The sequence below is a fragment of the Ranitomeya imitator genome, chromosome 1 (genome assembly GCF_032444005.1).
Source record: "Ranitomeya imitator isolate aRanImi1 chromosome 1, aRanImi1.pri, whole genome shotgun sequence".
Lineage (NCBI taxonomy): Eukaryota > Metazoa > Chordata > Amphibia > Anura > Dendrobatidae > Ranitomeya > Ranitomeya imitator.
Genome location: NC_091282.1, coordinates 983,890,127 through 983,915,814, shown reverse-complemented (window position 1 = coordinate 983,915,814; position 25,688 = coordinate 983,890,127). Strand labels below are relative to the sequence as shown.

Genomic DNA, 25,688 nt, shown 5'->3' with positions numbered 1-25,688 from the left:
CATTAATAAATGTTATGCATCCTCATGGACCAGCTAGCTTCTTTCACTGGCCTGTGAGAAATGATACATGCTGGATTCCCGAGCAGTCAATCATTGCAATAATTCCAGCACCAGCTGCAACAGCAATGGGCCGACAATACAGCTTCTCTGAACCGATTATGTTGCAAATTCAGCAACAATTCCAGACCACTTAGACTGAACATTATGGCTTGGGAACCAACAAAAGATACCCAATATTAGGCTTGGGATCCTAGGCAAAGACACCCACACTCAGGCTTCGGAACCTGCGATAAAGAGACCGCCCGAGGCTCGCCTTGCACGGCTATCGGCCATGGCTCCTAGGCGATGGGGCTGCCAATTCTCGAAAGACAACATTATTACAATTCTTAATAGGATTATAATACCAATTCTTAGGGAATTGGTTGTGGTATAACCACCATGGACCAACGCAAGGGTTTGAATAGTGCAGTTACCATTCATTGCGTATTAATAAATAACACCATGTTCAGTGGCATTTTTCATTTTTTAAACTGAGAGACTCAAAAAAAAAAAAAAAAAAACAATGATCCTTGTAGAGAAAAATGTGCTCTTTCTAATGATATCAGAATTAATATATTTTAGGGGTACCTTTTTGAGAAATTTGACCTAAAAATAGGTAAAATTCGTTTTTTGTTTTTAAAGTTTTTCATCATATGTGGGTGTGAATATTTCCACAAATACATATGCTTTGACCGTGATATTGCAGCAATGCAAAGTCATGTAGATGTTTGGTGTACAGGGCAAAGCACCAGTTACTATTGGTTTTTGGTCTTGAGTTATACAGTCATGGCCAAAATTATTGACACCCATGCAAATCTGTCAGATAACACTCATTTTCTTCCTGAAAATGATTGCAAACACAAATTATTTGGTATTATCATCTTCATTTAATTTGTCTTAAATGAAAAACACAAAAGAGAATGAAGCAAAAAGCAAAACATTAATCATTTCACACAAAACTCCAGAAATGGGCCAGACAAAAGTATTGGCACCCTCAGCCGAATACTTGGTTGCACAATCTTTAGCCAAAATAACTGCGACCAACCGCTTCCGGTAACCATCAATGAGTTTCTTACAATGCTCTGCTGGAATTTTAGACCATTCTTCTTTGGCAAACTGCTCCAGGTCCCTGATATTTGAAGGGTGCCTTCTCCAAACTGCCATTTTTAGATCTCTCCACAGGTGTTCTATGGGATTCAGGTCTGGACTCATTGCTGGCCACCTTAGAAGTCTCCAGTGCTTTCTCTCAAACCATTTTCTAGTGCTTTTTGAAGTGTTTTGGGTCATTGTCCTGCTGGAAGACCCATGACCTCTGAGGAAGACCCAGCTTTCTTACACTGGGCCCTACATTATGCTGCAAAATTTGTTGGTAGTCTCCAGACTTCATAATGCCATGCACACGGTCAAGCAGTCCAGTGCCAGAAGCAGCAAAGCAATCCCAAAACATCAGGGAACCTCCGCCATGTTTGAATGTAGGAACCGTGTTCTTTTCTTTGAATGCCTCTTTTTTCTCCTGTAAACTCTTTGTTGATGCCTTTGCCCAAAAAGCTCTACTTTTGTCTCATCTGACCAGAGATAAATCTTCCAAAACGTTTTAGGCTTTTTCAGGTAAGTTTTAGCAAACTCCAGCCTGGCTTTTTTATGTCTCGGGGTAAGAAGTGGGGTCTTCCTGGGTCTCCTACCATACAGTCCCTTTTCATTCAGACGCCGACGGATAGTACGGGTTGACACTGTTGTACCCTCGGACTGCAGGGCAGCTTGAACTTGTTTGGATGTTAGTCGAGGTTCTTTATCCAACATCCGCACAATCTTGCGTTGAAATCTCTTGTCAATTTTTCTTTTCCGTCCACATCTAGGGAGGTTAGCCACAATGCCAGGGGCTTTGAACTTCTTGATGACACTGCGCACGGTAGACACAGGAACATTCAGGTCTTTGGAGATGGACTTGTAGCCTTGAGATTGCTCATGCTTCCTCACAATTTGGTTTCTCAAGTCCTCAGACAGTTCTTTGGTCTTCTTTCTTTTCTCCATGCTCAATGTAGTACACACAAGGACACAGGACAGAGGTTGAGTCAACTTTAATCCATGTCAACTGGCTGCAAGTGTGATTTAGTTATTGCCAACACCTGTTAGGTGCCACAGGTAAGTTACAGGTGCTGTTAATTACATTAGAGAAGCATCACATGATTTTTCAAAGGGTGCCAATACTTTTGTCCACCTCCTTTTTTATGTTTGCTGTTGAATTATATTCAATTTGGCTTTAGGACAATTCTTTTTGTGTTTTTTCACTTAAGACAAATTAAATGAAGATAATACCAAATAATTTATGTTTGCAATCATTTTCAGGAAGAAAATGAGTATTATCTGACAGAATTGCAGGGGTGTCAATCCTTTTGGCCATGACTGTATATGGGCAAAGTTTGGCATAAATTTTATGAAACGCGTTTTTCAAGCTACTTTGACACAAAATTGCGGCCGAAATGTTGTTTTGTCATAGCCGGTAATAATTTTATCGTGTTTAGCAGCAAAACATCATAGCCAGTATAGAACTCTAATGGCTAGGTGCCAAAATTTGCAAAATCCTCTTAGCTGAAGCCGCAGGCTTGGTGGAACCGCCAGTGAAAGGTCAACAGTGCACAATGTATTTGAGATCTGGCCCTAAAAATTTACAGAACCTCTTTTCAAACATACATGTACATCCTTATAAATTTTCAGCAAAATCGGAGAAGGTCGAGTGGGGACCACTGGTCCACTTGACATGGAATGACTGAGATGGGCACTGACTCATTGAGTAACATTGGTCAGAATGTAACGTGATGTTACCTTGCATTGTACTCGTCCGATTTATACGCTCTTGTGAGCAAGCCCTAAATCTTATCCTCACAGCGAATGAGGAGGAACATGGGAGAACTCAGGATTATTCAGGCACTTTCATATTGGGGGGTAAGTGCCACTGGTGACCTCACATCTACAGATTCCTGCTGGGACGCAGGTAATGCTATAAAAAATTAGAAATTTTGGCCATAGAATCCTGTGGGTTGTTTTTTTTTTGCAGGCTAGTTCGGCATAGGAAAAGGTTCTAACACCTTCAAAGCATTTTGGGGCATTTAATCTAAAACAGAAGAATCTTACAATGCTCACATAATTAGCAATAGATTCATTAGGTACATAACCAACATCCAAGATTGCCAGTTAAATACAAGTATGTAAAAATGAACTACCATTCCAAAAAGACCATATATGTGCAGAAAAAAAAAAAAAAAGGAGCTTTTATGGTATAAAAGTTCATTATTAATTTACAAAAAAATACATCATCTATAAAAATGTATAAGGCTATGTGCACACGTCAGGAAAGTATGCAGAAATTTCCTGAGAAAATCCTGAGGTTTTCCGCAGGAATTCTACACATGTTTTTGTCACATTTTTATCGCGTATTTTGCACGTTTTTCGCGTTTTTTTCCGGAGGTTCCCAATGCAATAATATAGTGGGAAATCCGCTTAAAATCCGCAAAAGTAATGAACATGCTGCGTATTTTTCTGCAACATGTGCACAAAAATTACGGAACCCATTAAAAATGATGAGATGCTTAATGTATGCATTTTTAAAGCATTTTTGCTGCGGAAAGCCGCCGAAAAATCCGTGAATAATCCGGAACGTATGCACATACCCTAAGGTTGACCATCACCAAAAAATTCCCAGGTGACCAATGGTTTCATACAATAGACATTGTAATTGTAATTCCTGCCAAGAGCTAGAAGGAAAAATGGATACAATGCTTAAAGGGAACCTGTCACCCCGAAAATCGCGGGTGAGGTAAGCCCATCGGCATCAGGGGCTTATCTGCAGCATTCTGTAATGCTGTAGATAAGCCCCCGATGTTACCTGAAAGAGGAGAAAAAGACGTTATACTATACTCACCCAGGGGCGGTCCCGCTGCTGGTCAGGTCAAACGGGCGTCTCAGGTCCGCTGCGGCGCCTCCCATCTTCATTACAAGACGTCCTCTTCTGATCTTCAGCCACGGCTCCGGCGCAGGCGTACTTTGCTCTGCCCTGTTGAGGGCAGACAAAGTACTGCAGTGCGCAGGCGCCGGGCCTCTGACCTTTCCGGCGCCTGCGCACTGCAGTACTATCCTCTGCCCTCAAGAGGGCAGAGGAAAGTACGCCTGCGCCGGAGCCGTGGCTGACGATCAGAAGAGGACGTCTTGTAATGAAGATGGGAGGCGCCGCAGCGGACCAGAGACGCCCATCTGACCTGACCAGCAACGGGACCGCCCCTGGGTGAGTATAATATAACGTCTTTTTCTCCTCTTTCAGGTAACATCGGGGGCTTATCTACAGCATTACAGAATGCTGCAGATAAGCCCCTGATGCCGGTGGGCTTACCTCACCCGCGATTTTCGGGGTGACAGGTTCCCTTTAAAAGCAAATAAGTTCACATAGTAATGACAGAAACAACCACCACTGTGGACAAGAAAGGCACCTATTATTTGTTATGTCAGCTGTTATAGATGGCTGGTAAAAAGGGGATTAGAGAAATGTCACAATAGGCATAAGAAACACCGTGGATATACCAACAGCTGAATAGTAACAGATTAAGGCATATTTAAGCAGGTTTATGTGATACTGTATGCAAGTTTATTGACTACTACTTAAGGCTAGGTTCACATTGCGCTAGGGCAGTCCGTTTAGCACATAGCGCTATGGACTGCGCTAACGTAATGTCCCAAAAGGGATCACGTTTGCCGATCTGCGCTAGCGAGGAATGGATTGCGAACACTGCAAACAGCGTTCGAGGTCCGTCACTCAAATGACGGCACATCGCTAGCGCACGCGTTCGCCATTACAAGCAATGGCTGCGTTAACGGACTACGTTACACCGCATTTTGCCGCGGTGTAACGTAGTCCGTTTAATGGGTTCACATAACGCAATGTGAACCTAGCCAACCATTAGTGGAGACTTTACCATCATATGTAAAGGACACTACGGACGTGCTAAGGAGAATCAATGGAATCTTTGTTGAGTTTGATACACTCCTGGTCACTGCAGACACAGAGTCCCCTATACAACTGTATTGACCATGAAGATGGACTTGATGCTGTCCGCTTTTTCCTGGGGATTCCAACTGGGACAGCCATGTTTGTGGGTTGGTCCTCGAGTTGCTCAGGTTCATTCTTAAACACTTTTTTTTGTTTTTAGGGACAATTTATTTACAGAAATAAGGCACTGCCATGGGTGCGGCCTGTGCGCCCTCATATGCAAACTTGTTCTTGGGGTACTGGGAGTATGATTTGTTTGGGGATGTGGGGGAGTGGACCACAGACCACATGCAGTGCTGGATCAGGTATATTGATGATTTACTATTTTTCTTGGTAAGGCACTACAATGGAGCTGGAGAAATTCATGGACCAAGTCAATGTAAATCTGTTTAACATTATTTATAATTGAAAGTTTAATTTAATCGGATTACACATTTTCTTGACATCAGCCTTGAAGTGGATGAACAACGGTGCCTTCAGACTGACGTATACAGAAAAAAATCAGTTGTCTATTGTATGAAACCATTTGTCAACTGAAATTTTTTGGTGCCTTTTCCTTCTTATACATTATATACCGTTTATATACCATATATACTCGAGTATAAGCCGACCCGAGTATAAGCACAAGCACCTACTTTTGCCACGGAAAACTGGGTAAGCTTATAGACTCGAGTATAAGCCGCCGGGTCTGCATTGTCCCCTCATCCCTGTCCTGCTATGAGTGCCTTCCCCCGTCCTGTCCTAGTATGTGGCTCCCCTCCCCCTGTCCTGGTATGTGTGGCTCCCCCTGTTGTGTGCATGGCTCCCCCAGTCCCTGCATTGTCCCCTCATCCCTGTCCTGCTATGAGTGCCTTCCCCCGTCCTGTCCTAGTATGTGGCTCCCCTCCCCCTGTCCTGGTATGTGTGGCTCCCCCTGTTGTGTGCATGGCTCCCCCAGTCCCACATTACTCAGCTTCCCCTGTCCCCCATGGCTCGGCTCCCCCCTTCCCCTGGTTGTATGCATGGCTCACATTGCCCCCCTCCCTGTCATACTTGCCCTCCTCACCTGCATCTACATTGTCACGGCGCCGGCGGCTCTCCTCTCACGTGGTACCGCTCATTAAAGGGAACCTGTCACCCCCCTCAGGCGTTTGTAACTAAAAGAGCCACCTTGTGCAGCACTAATGCTGTATTCTGACAAGGTGGCTCTATTAGTTATGCTCCCTGAACACACTGTAATAAACGCTTATAAAATGTGCCCCTCATACCGTGAAATCGTCCCGGGGGCGGGTCTTTACCCCCTAATCAGACGCAGCACAGCCGTCACTCCGGGCCTGTGCGCGCCGCCTCCTCTTGCTTCATTATTGCCCCAGACATCTGCGCTGTAAGTTTTTTTTTCCGGGCATGCGCAGTTGCGCTGCCCTTCGTACTTACAGCGCAGGCGCCAGGGACGCTGATGAAGCAAGAGGCGGCGGGCCCCGGCACGCACAGGCCCGGAGTGACGGCTGTGCTGTGTCTAAAGACCGGGACGATTTCACAGTATGAGGGGGCACATTTTATAAGCGTCTATTTCAGCGCGTGCAAGGAGCATAACTAATAGAGCCACCTTTTCAGAATGCAGCATTAGTGCTGCACAAAGTGGCTCTTTTAGTTACAAACGCCTGAGGGGGGTGACAGATTCCCTTTAAGGTAATAAATATGCGCTTTGCCTATGGGAGTGGAGATGCGTCCATATTCATTACCTTAATGAGCGGTACGTGATCGGTCAGCACAGGAGAGCCGCTGACGCCGTGACAACGGAGATGCAGGGACGGAGATGCAGCGACGGAGGGCGAATATGATGTCTTCTCATAGCAGGCGGCTGTCACTGTGCCACAGCCGCCGGCTCCTGCCGCTCCCTCTCCCTCGTTCTAGACAATTGACTTGTGTATTAGCCGAGGGGGGTGTTTTCAGCACAAACAATGGTGCTGAAAATCTCGGCTTATACACGAGTATATATGGTAATTATTCGTGTGTGTATTTTTTGTAAATTAATAATGAACCGTTATGCCATAAAAACTCCCTTCTTTCGAATTGCACATATAAACACTCACAATGTTACAATGCATAAAAGACATTCTCATCTCCAAAATCCTATCGTAACATGTAGAAGGTGTAATAAAAATAATTAGCAAATACCTTCAATTAGAAATGTACAGTTCTAATAACAAATGTTGCTTACTATGGATGAGCGAATAGCTTTGAATAAATCCTTATCCGAATAGCTATAGCGGGATCCCGGATACCTGGAGCACTCCCGATCAGCTGTATGTGTCGGCACTGTGTGACAGTCACAACAGATGCATGGAGAGCCTGTTTCTTGGAACTGTCACACAGCCGCAACACATACAGCTGCGGCGCCGGACAGCTGATTATCGGGAGCGCTCCAGGTATCCGGGTTCCCCATGCAGCTATTCGGTAACGCTATAGCTATTCAGAGAAGGACTTATCCGAAGCTATTCGCTCATCCCTATTGCTTACCTCATGTGCAGGGTATTGCAGAAGCTTAGGTATCAGTGATTGTAGAAAAGAAACAAGGAAGAAGGCTGTGCAAACGCAACAAAAAAAAAATATTCATATCTATTAGAAACAATAAAGAGTGAGGGGCTTGGATGAGATGGTCCAAAATAGCCAATCCAAATAGGCAGACTTTATCTAAAGTGATATATGGAATACCCTGGTTCAAAAATAGATATATACCACATACAGTAATTAGCAACAATAAAAAATTAATATATATATATATATATATATATATATATATATATATATATATACACACACACACACACACACACACACACACACACATACACACCCACTTATACATACACAATATGGCATATCAATTTATGTGAATTGAACAAATTGGGAACACCTATCAATAAAGAAAAAATAACCTACATCAATATTATCAGGATGTTTACCAGGGTAAGCTACAGAGCATAATGTTAAACAGGTCCCACTTAGTAGCTTAGGCATCCATGGTTACGAACACTCAGCGACAGTAGGTTGCTAGTGGTTATAACCATGGATACCTAAACTACAATTTCCTGCTCATGAGGTAAGCAACACTGTTTATCAGGAGAACAATACTACATTTCTAATTTGAGGCATTTGCTAATATTATTAATACACCTACTATATATTGGGATAGGAAATTTACATTGGGAATATCAATTAAATCATGCTTTTATTGACAGTACAACAAAGGATTTTTATCCCCCAAGACCACTTTCAACAGTATTTATATGTGGGCATAAAAGTTAACCATAGAGAGAAGGAATAAAGCCATCAGTAGCATGACCAGAAATATCCATAACTGCATTAAATGTGAATACAAAAAAAGTTGATTATAAAAAAAGAGTTTAACAATACTAACACACCCACAATATTGTTTGGACAATTACCATACGATTCAGGTTCTTCAAACAGAAGAAGTTCATCCAAAGCCAACTTCGCAGCATTTGCTTTTGCTTCTTTTTTGTTCTGTCCCATTCCAGTTTTGTACTGAATTCCATCAACAATGGCACAGAATGCAAAATAAGCCCCAAAAACATTTCCTCAAGACACAAAAATGAAGAAAAAACATTACACACCAAGTAGGTCAAAAATAGGATATATGAAAAGACTGAACTAAAGCAACCAAAAAAATATATTCTAAGATGTATTCGGGACAAAACGTCTGATTTGGAAGCTGATGTGGTGACACATTCTGTTTGTTTTTGGGTATGTCTGATTATAATGCATCTTTAAATCTCTTCACTACTGATTTTATTTTTCTGCATTACATCTAACTCTTACAATTGCATTTGTGGATACAGTAGGTACGGAAAGTATTCAGACCCCTTTAAATTTGTCACTGTTTCATTACAGCCATTTGGTAAATTCAAAAAGTATCGTTTCTCCATGCTTAACATGTCACTTTCCGCAAGGAGAAACGATACTTTTTGGATCCCGGTCAGACGCCTCTCATTCAGCCAAACCAGATCTCCACTTTGCACTGATGAGGGGCAGTACCCCGAAACACAGTGTCTGCAGATTGAGATCTGGTTTGGCTCTTATCCTAAGTCATGTGAGAAGGCTCGTTAAAGGGCCGACTGACTGTTAGGACTGCTACTTCCAATAGGTGGCACTAGAGTTCTAGTCCTCTTCTTCAGAGACAATTTGCATATACATACCTGCCAAGGCTACTTTCACACTTGTGTCGTGCACTGCACGTCGCAATGCGTCGTTTAGGAGAAAAAATGCATCCTGCAAAATTGCTTGCAGGATGCGTTTTTTCTCCACTGACTAACATTAGCAACGCATTGCGACACGTTGCATGTAACTTTTTTTCCTCCTCCCCACCTCCACGCAACTCACAATGGGGCAGCGGATGCGCTGGAAAAATGCATCCGCTGCCCCCGTTGTGCGGCGCTTGCACATTATGCGTCGGTACGTTGGGCTGATGCAGCGCGACGGCCCCGTACCGACGCTAATGTGAAAGTAGCCTAACACTCCCTGTTAGTATTCTGCCATCTGGTGGCTATCCTTTGTATTCTTTTACAGATTTCTCCTTGCTTGCATTTTTTTTTGTATTTACTATTAACTTATTTTTGTGTAGCTGTGTATCTCAACAGCAAAATATTTACTGCATATATACATATATATTTGTTTAATTTCTGATATAATTGGAGTAATGTATGATATTTAAAAATATATATTCTACACAAAAAACAACCAAGTTTTTCCATTAAAAGAATAGAAAAGAAAGGAAGATTTTGGGGACTCACAGTAAAATCTTTTTCTCTGAGCCTTCATTGGGGGACACAGGAAACCATGGGTGTATGCTGCTGCTGCCACTAGGAGGTTGACACCATGCAAAAAAAGGGTTAGCTCCTACCCAGCAGTATATACCCACCAACTGGCAGAAAGCTAATCAATTAGGCTACTTTCACACTTGCGTTTTTCAGCTTCCGTCACAATCCGTTGATTTTTGAGAATGCAGGATCCTGCCCCAAAATTTTCCCATAGACTTGTAGTAGCGACGGATTGCCATCCATTGTGCGCTGGATCCGTCAGAAAATAGAGGTCCGTCGTGCGGATAAAACATTCATAGGAACGTTTTTTGTGCACGTCGGAAAATCGTTCAGCGACGCATCCTGCGCTGCTCGTCGTCGGCAAGCGACATATCACGTTTTTCCCCTCTGAGCATGGCCGGAAGGATTTTCAAATCCGGGAAAAAAACAAAATCAATCTCTCTCTCCATTGAAATTGTGGCAACACCATAAACGACGCATCCGTAGATACTCCGGATGCGTCACACAGGTTTTTCACAATTTTCAGAATGTCCGTTGACACGTCATTTTACTGCACAACGACGTACAGCAGACGACGCAAGTGTGAAAGAAGCCTTAGTGAGAAAGCAGTAGAAGTAGAGAACATAAACAATGTAACAGATAACAACAGAACCTAATACAACAATAAAACAAGGGCGGGTGCTGTGTCCCCCAATGACGACTCCGAGAAAAAGATTTTAAGGTGAGTATTCAAAATCTTCCTTTCTCTCCGTGTCACTGGGGAACACAGGAAACATGGGATGTCCCAAATCTGTCCCAAGGGTGGGAAGAATAATAATAACCTCAAGTCAGAGCTCAGGCCATTGCCGCTTGCAGGACCTTTCTACCAAGGTTCGCATCCAATGAAGCACGAGTGTGAACCCTGTAGAACTTAGTAAAAGTATGAATGGAGGCCCATGTGTCAAGCCTTGCAGAGCTGCGAGGCCGATGCCTAATGGCGAACTGCCCAGGAGGCCCCCACCGAACGCGTGAAGTGTGCCGTAATGCTCAATGCAAATTGTCTTTTCAGAGAGGAAGAGGACTAGAACTCTAGTGCCCCCTATTGGAAGTAGCAATCCTAACAGTCAATGTCGACCCTTTAACGAGCATTGTCACATGATTGAGGATAAAAGCCAAACCAGAATCTCAATTTTAAGACACTGGGTACTGCCCCTCGTCAGTGCAAAGTGGAGATCTGGTTTCGCTGAGTGAAAGCTGACCGGGATTCAAGAAGTATCGCTTCTCCTTGCGGAGAGTGACATGTTAAGCATGTCGAGATGAGGAGACTTAACACCGCAATAATCCTCAATGGACGTCCTCTACATCTTAGACGGTAAGCTTCAAGAACGGTGGAACGGATCCATCGAACAATGGTAGACCGGCACGCAGGAAGACCCCTTTGTGTACACCATCTGGGATGATGAACATAGAGTCTGATCACCGGAAAGATTCAGTCCTGGACAGATAAATACGTAGACCTCTCACTAGATCCAGTTTGAACAACAACTGCTCCCGGGGGTGAGAAGGGGATGGACAAAAAGATGGAAGCACAATGTCCTCATTCAGATGAAAACCGGAAACCACCTTGGGAAGAAAGGATGGAACCGGACATAGGACCACCTTGTCCTGTTGAAAGATCAGGTAAGGAGAACGACAAGAGAGCGCTGCTAGCTAAGAGACTTGTCTAATTGAAGTGATAGCGACCAGGAAAGTGATCTTCCAGGAAAGGAATGTGAAAGATCTCACGCAGTGGTTCAAACGGAGACTCCTGTAAGACATCACGTACCAAATTAAGATCCCAGGGTTCCACTGGGGGAACGGAGTGAGCGACTCCCTGGATGAACGTTTTGAGCTGCCAAATTCCTTTGGAACAGGACAGACAGAGCCAAAACTTGTCCCTTAATAGAAGTAAGGGGCAGTCCGGACTCCAGACCAGACTACAGAAAAGACAGGATGGATGGGAGATGAAAACCCATTGGAGCGATTTGGTGAGCTTCACACCATAGGAAATATGCTTTCCATGTTCGGTGGTAAATTCAGAAAGAGGAAGGCTTCCTTGCCCAGCTGATTTCAAAACCGCGGCTTCAACAGCCATGCTGTTAAATTGAGCGACTGAGAACTCTGGTGGAAGCGGGGCCCCCGTGACAAAAGGTCCGGGAGATCCAGAAGTCTCCACGGCGTGTACGCTAGGAGGTTGACCAACTCCGAGTACCAGGGTCTTCGTTGCCAATCCGGGGCGATGAGGGTTACGGAAATTCCCTCTTTTATTTTTATTTTTTTTGACTACCCTGGGGATTAGCGGTAGAGGTGGAAATAGGTACGTAAGGGAGAACTGTACCCAGGATATCGCTAGCGCATCAAATCCGTTCGCTGGGGGGGTTCGCGTGATCTGGACACGAACTGAGGAACTTTGTGGTTGAGTCTGGATGCCATTAGGTCGATGTCCCCAGTCCCCCATCTGAGGCAGATCCTGTGAAAGACCGACTGATTCAGAGACCATTCGCCTGCAGCGAGCCCCTCTCAGCTGAGAAAGTCTGCAGTCCAGTTTTCGACTCCTGGTATGTGCACCGCGGAAATTGCTGGAACATTCTGCTTGGCCCAAGACAAGATCCAAGCGACCTCTGACATCACTGCCCGACTTCGAGTTCCCCCTTGGTGGTTGACGCATGCCACCGCCGTGGCGTTGTCAGTCAGACTGGACATCCATGAAGGAGCTCCTGCCAATGTAGCAGGGAAAGAAATATTGCTCGGAGTTCCAGAATGTTGATAGGGAGGGAAGATTCCTGAGCTGACCACCGACCCTGGCCCGTCAAATCTTGGAACACCGCACCCCCAGCCGAGAAGGAACACTGCACCCCAGCCATTGTTACTATCTTCCAACAAATAGGAAGGAAGGACCTCCCGAGATGGATCGACTGGGAACACACACACCATATTAGGGACTGTTTTATGCTTGGTGGAATCTAGACCACCTGATCCAGGGAATGGATCGACTTGTCCAATCTCGCCAGAAGGAAGAGTTGGAGAGGAACGCGTGTCAAACTGGGCAAACAGAGCTGCTTCCATTGAAGCAACCATCTTGCCTAGTAGGCTCATGCAGAAGTGGAGGGATCGGAGAGAGTAACCTCTGAGAGATCGTACTCCGTGCATGAGAGCTAGCGATTTTTCCTTGGGTAGGAATATCTTTGCTTGAGCGGTGTCGAAGAGAATTCCCAGAAGAAAAAAAAAAGACGTTGGACCGGGATCAGAGAGGACTTTGCGGTGTTGACAATCCAGCCCAGCCAAGCGAGAGTGTCCAGGGTGATCTGCAGACTCTCCTGACACGCAGAGGCGGTTGCGGCCTTGAATAGGATGTCATCTAAATAAGGAATGATGAGGATGCCGCCCCTGCTGCGTAGAATGGCCATCGCTGTCACCATTACTTTGGTAAAAACTATGGGGGCGGTGGCCAAGCCAAACGGCAATGCTGTGAATTTGAAGTGAAGCCCCTGAATGGCGAAACAAAGGAATCTGTGGTGTGGGGGAAAAATGAGAATGTGCAGGTAGGCATCTTGAATGTCCACCGAGCAAAGGAATTCCTCTGGCTCCATGGAGGCTATCACAGATCGAAGGGACTCCATCTTGAAGTGACGCAGTCGCACATATTTGTTCAGGAACGTGAGGTCCAGAATGGGATAAACTGAGCACCATCCTTCTTTGAAACCACAAGCAGGTTGGAATATAAACCTGAGAAGCGCTCTCGTGTGGGAACGGAAACGATGACACCGGTCTTGAGCAGGGAGTCGATAGCTTTGGAAAAACCTGGAACGAGAGAGAGGTATTAATCGGTGGACAGGACTCGAAAAAAAACTATCTTGTAACCGTAGGAGAGGACGTCTCGGACCCAGGCGTCGCCGACTACAGATAGCCACTCGTCCCGAAACTGAAAGAGACGACCGCCCACCCTGAAAAACTTCCCAGGTGGGGGGCCACCCAACATGTTGATGAAACTCTGTTGGTGCCTGACCTGGAAGACCAGCGTTGGGTAGGACTTGAATGCCAGGTCGGGGCTGGCTTAAAGAAGGGTTCTTTCCTTTGTTGATGCACTGGGGACTTGTCCTGTCAGGGGTTACTCTGTGGTTGAAACCTCCAAAAGGAGTGAAAAGGAACTGTGCGATGGGGTGTACGCTTAACTCTCTGTTGTGGTAGAAGCGTACCTTTCCCTCCCGTGGCATTGGAGATGATCTTCTCCAGCTCTTCTCCAAATAGGCGAGAACTGTGGAAGGGAAGACCTGTGAGGGACTTCTTTGAAGCGGAGTCCACATTCCAGGCTTTAAGCCACAGGACCCTGCGGACAGTGATGATGTTGCCGGCTGCTATGGCTGAGCAGGCAGCTGGGTCAAGAGACGCGGACAAAAGATATTTTCCCGCCTGGCTGATCTGGTCCGCCAGACCTGTCAACTTGTCGGCCGGGGCCGTGGCGACGATAACTTAGCGGAGATGGACGGCCAGAGACTCTGTGTCGGTCGGAGGGTTCCTTTAGAGAGGAACTGTCCGACAGAGGAAGGTCTTTGTGGCCAGCCGAGAGACCGGAGGGGCTACCGAAGGAGACACTGCCCATTTGTTAAGCAGATCAGGCTGAAAAGGATACAGGACGCTCATGCATTTTTTTTTCCTCTGGAAACGCTTGCCTGGGTGCTGCCATTCCACCGCGAAGGTCCTGTTGAACTCATCATGGTTGGCAAAGACCCGGGAAGGGTGCTTAATTTATGGAGATGTCGAGCTGGATGATGAGCTAACGCAGGTGCGCTTTTTTTGAAGTTCTGGACTTCCTGAGAGGGGAATTCCTTTGGGTATGCGGGGGGTTAATAGTATCCGAGGGGGGAAACCGAGACCCGCTAGCAGGTGCAGGATTAGGAAGCTGTTCCAAAACCGAGACCAAAGTCTGAGACACCTTGGTTAGGTCAGCTACCGACAGATAGAGATGTCACCCACTCGGGAAGGGGTGCACTCTCATTGCGAGAAGTGGGGGGCTCCTGGGAAGACATATTAGACAATCTTCAATTATGGCAGAGAGGTGAGGTCTGACCAGAGGGAAACATCTTTTTACAGGAGGAGCATGTGAAGTGTGCTACAATGGGAGGAGGGTGGGAGTGAGGCTCCCTGGAGTTAGACATATAAGAAAGAGAGGGGAACTAAGTGCCAGGGTAGATCTGCCAGGAATGAGAGCCGACCCCTCAGTGACAGAGCATACAGACCTGGATCCTGGCTGGAGCAGACTAACAGGCAAAGCTGCAGAGGTAGCAGGAAGGTAGATGGAGTGCGAAAGTTGTGGTGTGACAGGCTGCAGAGCGGCGTGGAGATGGCGCCAGATCGTGGGTGGAGCCTGTAGAGCGCGCAAATTTCCCGCTCTATGGTAGGGAGGCGCGCAATGTAGCCAGGTCTGCAGGAAAAAGGCGCACAGATGCCAGGCCAGTAGAGGGCCGCGCTGATAGGCCAGAGGGGGTGGGTGTGGCTGAGCGTCGGAGCGTGCGATTGGATGGCTGGCGGCTGTAGTAGGCCTAGAATGGAGCCGGGAGCTAAATTTGAGCTGGGGAACCACAGGGGGAGGGCGTGGAGGACGCTGCAGATGGCCGAGGGAGCCGGAAACGGTCCCTTTTTTTCTCTACAACGGATGCTTGTAACCCCTGGTCAGGACCTCTTGAATAACTATATATATATATATATATATATATATATATATATATATATATATATATATATATATATATATATATATATATATATATATATATATATATATATATATATATATATATATATATTTTATTTATTTTTTTTTTTAAATAAATTGAACCCACTGTCTGCTGCATGGAATACGTGTCCTGCAGATTCGAATTCCTCTTCACAGAACTGGCGCTGGAAGACGGACTGGTATGCAGACCTCGGAGCCACTGCTTGTCTCTGGTAGCCATCGGGTAGCAATTCAGTCTTCCTATCCCTTGAACGACCGACTACGGAGGGCGGGCGGCACAGGGCGGTATTCGCCAGGACCGGGCGGCATCTTTGGTCTTGCGGATGTCCCAAACACAAGTTAAGTGTTAAGATATGAGAGGGTACAGTACTGACGTATTCCCACACTCTGCTCGCGGTCTCTAGGGGGGAGAGCACAGTAATTAATTACACTTCATCGCCCAGATCACAAGCCGAATCTGAAAAAGAGATCAATAAACCCAACAAAACCTAAAGGTAGATACAGGGCTGAGGACAGCCCGTGTCCACCTCCTACTGACACCAAGCTAAAACTGATTAACTTTCTGCCAGTTGGTGGGTATATACTGCTGGGGAGGAGCTAACCCTTTTTTTGGATAGTGTCAACCTCCTAGTGGCAGCAGCAGCATACACCCATGGTTTCTTGTGTCCCCCAATGAAGCGTGAGAGAAGTTAGCACCATTACTAGTAAACTTTGTAATGTACTTAAAAGAGAACCTGTTGACAAACTCCCTTTAATTTATAAATTTGGTACCCAAGTTAGGATCTTAGGGGGATGTAATCATTTATTCACATATGCTTGCCTATACAGCTAACTCTATGGTTGAACCATTTATAAAAGATAAAGCCCTTGAAACAGTCTTACAAAAAAACTCGAGAGCAAATATTAAATTCATTTTTTTTTTTCAACAGACATCTGAAATCTGCACGAAGGAATAATGAGAGAAAGTGATAATCATCTTTAAATATCTACAATTTCACTACAATTTAAGGTGGGACATGTCAAAAGAATAAAACTTATAAGGGTAAGTTCACACAGGGCGTTTTTTGCTGCTTTTTTATGCTAGTTTTTTTTTTTTACGTACCAGCAAAGCCTATGAGATTTCAGAAATCTCATGCACACACATTTGGTTTTTGTTTGATCAGTATTTTGTGCTTTGCAGCGTTGTTTTGACATAGGGCATGTCATTTCTTTCAGCGTTTTTCACTTGAATGGGGGGTCCGACATTAGTGTTTGACACGCTGTCATATGCATGACAGCGTGGCAAACGCCGCTTCTGATTGGCGGGGAAATCCTCCCCGCCGGTCAGAGAGCCGTGGCTCTCCGGTCAGAAGACAGCTGTGATCGGAGGTGTAAACTCACCTCCGATCACTGGTGTCAGCTGATGGGACTACCGCTCCCATCATCTGACACCTACAGTCGCGAAGTACAGTGAGAGCAGGAGTGGCGGATGGGAGTATTCATCTGCCGCTCCTGCTCTAAAATTAAAAAAAAAAAAACCCGGCGTGGGTTCCCCCTTAGGCCGGGATCACACACAGCGAGATACGGCCGAGTCTCGCAGGTTAAAACCAAGCTCTGGCACCGGCACTCCGGAGAGGAGCTTGCAGCCGCATAGCAAAACATGGAGCTGCATGCTCCACTCCGGAGTGCCGGTGCCAGAGCTCATTTTTAACCTGCGAGACTCGGCCGTATCTCGCTGTAGTGTGATCTTGGCCTAATTTTGATAACCAGTCAGACAAAACTCACAGCTGCAACCCCCAGCTGTGTGCTTCAGCAAGGCTAGTTATCAAGAATATAGAGGGGTCCTCACGCTTTTTTAATTTAAATAATTAAAAAAACTGTGTGGGGTCCCTCCCCAATTTTCACAACCAGCCTTGCTAAAGCTCACAGCTGGGGGCTGGTATTCTCAGGCTGGTAAGGGGCCATAGATCTAGGCCCCCCCCAGCCTAAAAAAAAGCAGCCCGCAGCTGCCCAGAAAAGGCGCATCTATTATTCTGGCGCTTTGCCCGACTCTTCCCACTTGCCCTGTAGAGGTGACAAGCAATGTCAGGTAATGAGGGGTTAATGTCACCTTCCTATTGCAAGGCCAGGTTCACACTGCGTTAATAGCAGCCCGTTCAACACATACGTTAACGGGCTGCTATTAACGCAAGTGCCGTATAGGCAGTGCGCTAGCGCAGATAGAGCATCTGCTAGCTCTATCTGCGCTAGCGGTGACGGACCCGGAAACGCTGCAGCCCATGTCTCAGGGTCCGTCACTCAATGACGGCACATCGCTAGCGCACGCCCGTTGTGGGCGTGCGCTAGCAATGCGTCCGTCATTGAATACAATGGCGGCATTAACGGACTACGTTACACCGCGTTATGCCGCGGTGTAACGTAGTCCGTTAGACGGGCGGGTTCAACACATTGTGAACCCAGCCTAAGGTGACATTAAGCCGGTTAGTAATGGAGAGGCGACAATAAGACACCTATCCATTACTAATCCTATAGTAATTGAAGGGTAAAATAAACACACACACACAGAAAAAAGTCTTTTACTGAAATAAAACAACACAGTTTTGACCATATTTTTATTGTTCTGCCGTTCCAAAGCGAAGCCCTTGATCTTCTGTAATAAAAATAAAATAAAGTATACTCCCTGATCCGTCGTAGTCCGATCTAACGAGTGTCCCATGCAGAATTTGGGGGAGATAAAGCTTACAAACGGGAGGGCTGCTAACGTGACCGCTCCCGGCTGTAAGCGAATGGGAAATGAATGAGACGGAGCGGGCGCAGGCTCAGTAACTAGCGGTGACGTCACTGAGCCTGTGCTCCCTCACTGCCTGACCGGAGGGAACCTCTACAGCGTGGGAAAATGCCGGGGAAGAGGATACCGCAGGTAATGTATCTATTCTATCTACCAATCTATCTATTCATTAATTCTATCAATCTATCTATTCATTCTATCAACAGGAAGTTGTTTTTTTCTTTGTGTGCACTCAACTTTATTGGCATGCACGAAGAGGAAAAAAAAAAACGCATGGAAAAAAAAAAAACTCCAAAAAATGCACCTAAACCTCCGTTTTTGGTGCAGCTTCTTTCCTGCCAAGATGATCAGGTTTTGCTGCAGAAAAAAAATGCAGCAAAAACGCCCTGTGTGAACTTACCCTTATAGTGCACTTTCTATAGTACTGCCAATGCATCCTGCTAAGCAGAGAAAAAATTCCAAACGCAAAGTGTGTATAATTCTTGTAATGAGCTGAGAAGACTATACAGTCAAATACCCCAAACCATTAGCTTTTATTTCAGTGTTCTAAAGTCATTGGCAATACTTGAGTCTGACACAAATATTGGTTTTCACAAAGTTTTCTGCTTCAGTATTAATAATAGTGGCAATTTGCATTAACTCTATATTGATATGAAGAGAGATCAGATGAAGAGTAAAATATTGCAAAGTCATTCATTGTCATGAAAATTAAAAACAAAAAAACATGTCATCTGAATTTCGGTCCGGTCACAAAATGACCTGTTTACATGATTTTAGTGATTGCATTAGCTTAGGAGAGTGTGGGCAAAGATAATTCAGCTACTATCATGCTGACTGAATTAAAAGAGCAGACTTGTTGCTTTAAAAAGGGGCTGATGCTTGAAATCATGGTCTTTTGTTAACCACGATTATCTTCAAGGAAACATGTGCTGTCATAATTGATTCACTTCAAAAAAGCTTTACAGGTAAGGATATCTCTGCTGCTTGTAAGACGGCCCCTACAAAAAACATTAATTGGTTCATCAACAACTTCATAGAGAGCGGTTTAAATTGTTGTGAAAGATTTCGGGAAGCCCAAGTTCCAGGATTAGAGATGAGTATCGCTTTGCGCAACCCAGGTTAAAAGACACTCTCTGGCCGTGGACAGGAGCTCTGCAAATTTCCTACGCTCTCAAGTTCCTCTGTGTGGCATTTGATTAGTCAGCTTTGACTTCATCTGTGTGACCTACAGGTGACAACGCACCAGCCTGACAAATCACAAGCAGAGTCTGTGATACTGGAGGCAAAAGAAAATTTACTCAGCTCCAATTCACAGCCAGAGAATCATAGAATGATGGCGTTGGGAGGGACCTCTTGGGTCATCTGGTCGAACCCCCTGCTCAAAGCAGGATTCACTAAATCATGCCAGACAGATGTCTGTCTAGCTTCTGTTTGAAAACTTCCATGGAAGAAGAACTCACCACCTCTCGTGGCAATCACCCTCACTGTCAAAACGTTTTTCCTAATATCCAATCTGTGTCTCCTCCCATTCAGTTTCATCCCATTACTTCCTTGTGCAAATGAGAATAAAGATGATCCTTCTACAATGTGACAGCCCTTGAGATATTTATAGACAGCTATTAAGACTCCTCTCAGAACTAACGTAAACAGTGGACTAGGGTTGCGCCAATCGACCTTCTCATTTTCAACCAAGGCAGTTTTCTAAAAACAGGGTTCAGCTATGGAATCTGTTCAAAACCACTACAGAGCTTGCTCAGGAATGGCAGCAGGCAGGTGACAATGCATCTGCACGTACAGTGAGGGGGATGCTGGCCTTGTGTCAGAAAGGACGGAAAATGCCGACATATATAAAAGACTTATGCATAATATAGTGTATATAGGGCAGCACGGTGGCTCAGTGGATAGCACTGCAGCCTTGCAGCGCTGGGGTCAAATCCCACCAAGGACAACATCTGCAAGGAGTTTGTATGTTCTCTCCGTGTTTGCGCGGGTTTCCTCCGGGTTCTCCGGTTTCCTCCCACATTCCAAAGACATACTGATAGGGAATTTCGATTGTGAGCCCCATCGGGGACAGCGATGACAATGTGTGCAAACTGTTAAGCGCTGTGGAATATGTTAGTGCTATATAAAAATAAAGATTATTATTATTATTAACAGCGACAAACAACCTTTTCTCCACAAAAAACATCATGCTGTTTAGGATATCTGAAAATTTATTGCACAGAAAAGATGAGAGGACCGACCATAAGTCAAGTATTGTTGCAGGAGTACGTCATCCTGAGACCATTCATGTGTTGGGTTGTTTTTCATGCAAGGGAATGGGCTTACTAAAAATTTACCCTAGGAACAATGCCATGAATAAAGAATGGTATCTAAACATCCTGCAAGATCAGCGTCTCTCAACGATCATGCAGGAATTTGGTGATGAACAATGCATTTTCCAGCATGATGGAGCACCATGACACAAGGCAAAGTAATAAGTAAGTGGTTCGGTGAACAAAACTTTGAAAATTTGGGTCCACTTCCAGGAAATTCCCCAGACCTGAATCTTATTGAGAAACTGTGGTCAATCCTCAACAAGAGGGTGAAGAAAAACACAAATTGTGAAACTATGTACTGATTAGACAATGGGTTGTCATCAGTCCTGATTTTGTCCAGTCTGTGATATCAGTTTGGCAAGGTGTATTGAATAAGTCTTGAAAAATAGTCCACACTGTAAATACTTATGAAATACTTATAATTGTATTTTATTAAACCCCTTCACAACATGTTACACGGTGACCCGAGGAAGATGCCTATTGTTTCTAACACCAGAGCACCGAGACTCGTCGCCACGGGGGTGGGGGGTGTTCGGCTTGGGAGGAGGTTTCTTGCCCAAAACCCCACTTTGTCACATGCTAATTGGAGCCCTGTAGCAAAAAGTTTGCTGAGGTGTACATCCCACAAAGGGATGAATCCCTAATACACTTCAAGGGAAGGCTTACGTGCCGGCAATATGTGACCAGTAAGAGGGACAGGTGCAGAATTTAAAAAGTACAAGCTGTGCGAGTGTACCTCAGGGTACATAGGTTTGGTGTTTATGAAGGGAGGGACACCTGGTATTAACCCCCTAAATGTCCACCTGTCCTCAGGAGCGAGTGGGGAAATTGTGTAGGAATTATTGCATCCACTTATAGATAAGGGTTAACACGTCTGCGTAGATAACTTCTACACCAGCATCCCATTCTTCAAATCCCTCTGACAGCTACTGCAGCATGCAGTACTGTGTGCAAAAATCAGAGAGGCCTCCCTAGGACGCTAACTGGGCAGCTGCTCATAAAGGGAGAGAGCCGAGCCCAATGTACCGACAACATGCTAGTGGTCAAGTACAAAAGGAATATCCTTTTCTTGACAACAATACATGGTAATCGCAGCAACCCCACCGCTGTATGAGGTACCACTACACAGATCACCAAGCCAGAATGTGTCCTGGAGTACAATAAGAACATGGAGGAGTTGATCTCTGATATCAAGTCCTCCAGCCCTGTAGGGCCATGAGGTAAGCCAAGGGGTTTTACAAAAAGCTGGCCGTGCACATGTACAGATGGCAATGTAGAACGCTTACAGTACATGCTATCATGATGTGCAAGCAAGACTGGAACATTCCTTCAGTTAATGGAGGTTGTGATTAAGGCCCCAACATTTGCTTATCAGAAGGGGAAGGGTCCAGTACTTCTGGAACTGAATAGGCCCGTATAGTATCAGGGCAACATTTTCCCGTGAGGTCTCCAATCTGGAAAGAAAGGAAGGTCACAAAGAAAAACGCAAAGTCTGTTACAAAAGGGGGGGAAAAGAAAGGATACAATTTTTCAGTGTGACACATGCACCAACAAACCTGGTCTGTGCATAAATGAATGTTTCCACCAATCCCTGGACTATAAAATTAATTCTGACTTACTCTAATTTATTGCATGACTGGATGCACTCTATATACAACTTCAGTATGCCAACCTGATGCACTCTACACAACACCTATGCCAATCTGATGTACAAAACTCACACATGCAATCATTATAAAATTTACACACTAGGAAAACATTATATTAATTCCAATATAGGGTCACTTGTGGGGGGTTCTTTTATTTTGGCACTTCCATGTTCACGGTTCAACGTTGTAAAATTCTGTGAAGCATATGTGGGTTCAAGGTGCTCACCAAACGTCTAGATAATTCCTTGAAGGATCTCGTTTCCAAAATAGGGTCACTGCCACAGTTTTAAACACATCAGGAAGTCTGCAAAGATGACATGGCATCTGCTTTAAATTACATCCAATTTAGTATTCCAAAAGTCAAACGGTAATCCTTCCCTTCCGAACACTGCCGTGCCCAAACAGTAGTTTCCCAACACATACTGCCTGTGTACTCAGGAGAAATTGTATAACAAACTTTGGGGATTAATTTCTCCTTAAGAAAATAAAAAAAAACTGGGGCTACAAAAAATGCGTGGGAAAAGAAACTTTTTGCATGTGGTTTTTGGACTTTAAGGGATGCAGTTTTTAAAATGGTGTCACTTTTAGGTATTTTCTGTCACATAGGTCCCTCAAAGTATCTTCATACATGACGTGGCTCCTAAAAAAATGGATGATAATCTTAAACTATTCTAACTTACTAAAAAAAAAAAAAAAAAAATGTTTCAACAATGATGTTGATGTAAAGTAGACCTGTTGTAAATGTTATTACCGTAACTATTTTGTGTGATATTACTCTCTCGCGTAACATCATAAAATGTAGAATTTTAAAAATCAAGAAATTTTTACCCAAGTTCTGATATTTTCACAAATAAGCATAAAAAATGACCTAACTTTACTACTAATATGAAGTTCAAGGTCTCACACAAAAAAAAAACAAAAACACAACCTCAGAATCATTAGGATCCATTGAAGTGTTCCAAAGTTATTTCCGCATAAAGTCACACTGGTAAGAAATGTAAAATTTGACCTCGTCAGGAAGGTGAAAACAGGCTTCTGGGTGAAGGAATTAAACATAGAAACATCTGGTTAGAAAAATCATCTAAAAAACACTGAAGCACTGAACTTTGTGAAAAACTAAATTTGTGTTAAGAATTTAAACTTTTGGCCAAAATTGTATAACACATCATACACTAACTACACAAGAATACATAAAAAATCATATTGTCTAAAGATTTAAACTTGGAAATTCTCACCTGTGGTTACGGTCTCTTTAAGCTCAAGTTCCATTCGCTGCATTTGTGCAAATTGGTGTAAAGCAGAAACTGAATTAAATTCCCCAAGTTTATACTTCATAATGAACTCTTTCGGAATTTTTTTAGGTGCCACTGACAATTTTGGTGGACGTAGAATCATCTCTGCCAAAAATGGTTCAGGACAGTTCCCTGGATAAATTGGTTATACAAGAGTGAGAGGAAACACAGGTGTGAGACAGACTAGAATATCAAGACAATGGAAAGGGAGGAAGAGCGAATGTTTAAGGGAAAATTTTCACAACCGTATAATTCTTATGAGGATCACAAGCAATGTTCGGAATGGCCGACAACTCTCCTGACCCGAGAGTGACAACATGAATTTCTATGCAGTGGTCAGAGAACCACCAGAAAGTCCGAGCATTCTTGTCCACATAATACAGGAGTGTGATTATTCCCAGAAGTTCTTAAAAGGGGTACTCAAGGGAGATGGGTGGAGGGGTGGGAAGGACTCACCCCCTCGTTACATGCTACAGTGAAGGACACATCAGGGGGCTGGCTGCTGCTACTAAAACCCAGGAGCAGGACAGACCCCTCTTCTCGCACTGGTTGTTGCAATAGGGAGCTTCACAATCTTGGGTGACCCATTTTCCAAGACGGGGAGGCCTGCAGCGTTCAGAAGATAATAGAAGTGCACTGAGCATCTCATCTTTATAGTTTATGAATGCAGGGACTGTACAGAATTTTTTCTTATCTCCCCAGAGTACCTCTTTAACTCTTAAGTACATGGAGAAAGCAGTTCTACTCTTGAAAATAAAAATTAGATAAAGCAAAACTTGAATCTGTCAGAATATAAAAGACATAAAAATAAATAATATTTACTGAATGATTACACAGCTGTAGTCAATATTATTTGCACCCAACTACTAAATACACTGTAAGGCTATGTGCACACTTTGCGGTTTTTACCGCGGAACCGCGGCGATTTTGATGCTGCGGGTCCGCAGCAGTTTCCATTGCGCTTACAGTAATCTGCAAACCCTATGGAAACCGCAAACTGCTGTGCATATGCTGCAGGAAAAACCGTGCAGAAACGCAGCGGTTTATAACCCGCAGCATGTCACTTCTTTGTGCAGAATCGCTGCGATTCTGCACCCATAGAAATGCATTGATCCGCTGACTTCCCGCATGGGGCTGTGCCCACCATGCGGGAAGTAAGCGGATAATGTGCGGTTGCTACCCGGGTGGAGGGGAGGAGACTCTCCTCCAGGCCCCAGGAACCATATTTGTGGTTAAAAAAAGAATTAAAATAAAAAATAATGATATACTCACCTCTCAGCGCTGCACGCAGCCGTCCGGTCTCAGGTTTGCTATGCGACCAGGACCTGCGGTGACGTCGCGGTCACATGACCGTGACGTCACGAAGGTCCTTCTCGCACAGCATCTTTGGAACCGGACCGCCGCCTGCAGCTCAGAGGAGATCGGGATGTCGGAGGGTGAGTATATAATTATTTTTTTATTTTTAACATTACTATTGATGCTGCATATGCAGCATCAATAGTAGGAAATCCCGCAGCGGAAACCGCAGGACAAAACGTGATAAATCTGCAGGGATAACCGCAGCGGTTTTGCCCTGCAGATTAATCAAATCCGCTGCGGGAGAACCCGCAGGGACCCGACGCAACGTGTGAACATGGCCTAAAAGTATTATTTTGTGAAAATATTTGAATAAATACAGTGTGCTTTGAAAAAGTATTTATACTCCTTACAGGCTTTCCACATTTTTTTATTGGTATTTTATGTGTTATTCCAACAAAGAGTAGCAAGTATTTGTGAAATGTAAGAGAAATGATACATGGTTTAATTATTTTAAGAATATAAATCTGAAAATCGTGACACGCATTTGTATTTAGCCCTTTGTAGTCAGATACCCCAAAATGAAAATCCTGAATGACCAATTGCCTCTAGAAGTCATATAATTGGTAAATTTGAGTACACTTTTATTCTATTCTCAGTATAACTACAGCTGTTCTGTGAAAGCCTCAGGGGTTTGTTTGAGAAGATTAGGGATCA

At 44.4% G+C, this 25,688-nt stretch overlaps 1 protein-coding gene across 1 annotated transcript in view; it reads right to left on the bottom strand.

Annotated features, from left to right (window-relative positions):
* The window catches only part of ADAD1 (adenosine deaminase domain containing 1), a 225,461-nt gene that overhangs the window by 136,698 nt on the left and 63,075 nt on the right, over positions 1 to 25,688 (bottom strand). The window contains exons 3-4 of the mRNA XM_069743906.1: positions 23,619 to 23,807; positions 8,506 to 8,658 (exon numbers count right to left, since the gene is read on the bottom strand). Coding sequence (XP_069600007.1) covers positions 8,506 to 8,658; positions 23,619 to 23,807 — 342 coding nt within the window. The remainder of the gene's footprint in view (positions 1 to 8,505; positions 8,659 to 23,618; positions 23,808 to 25,688) is intronic.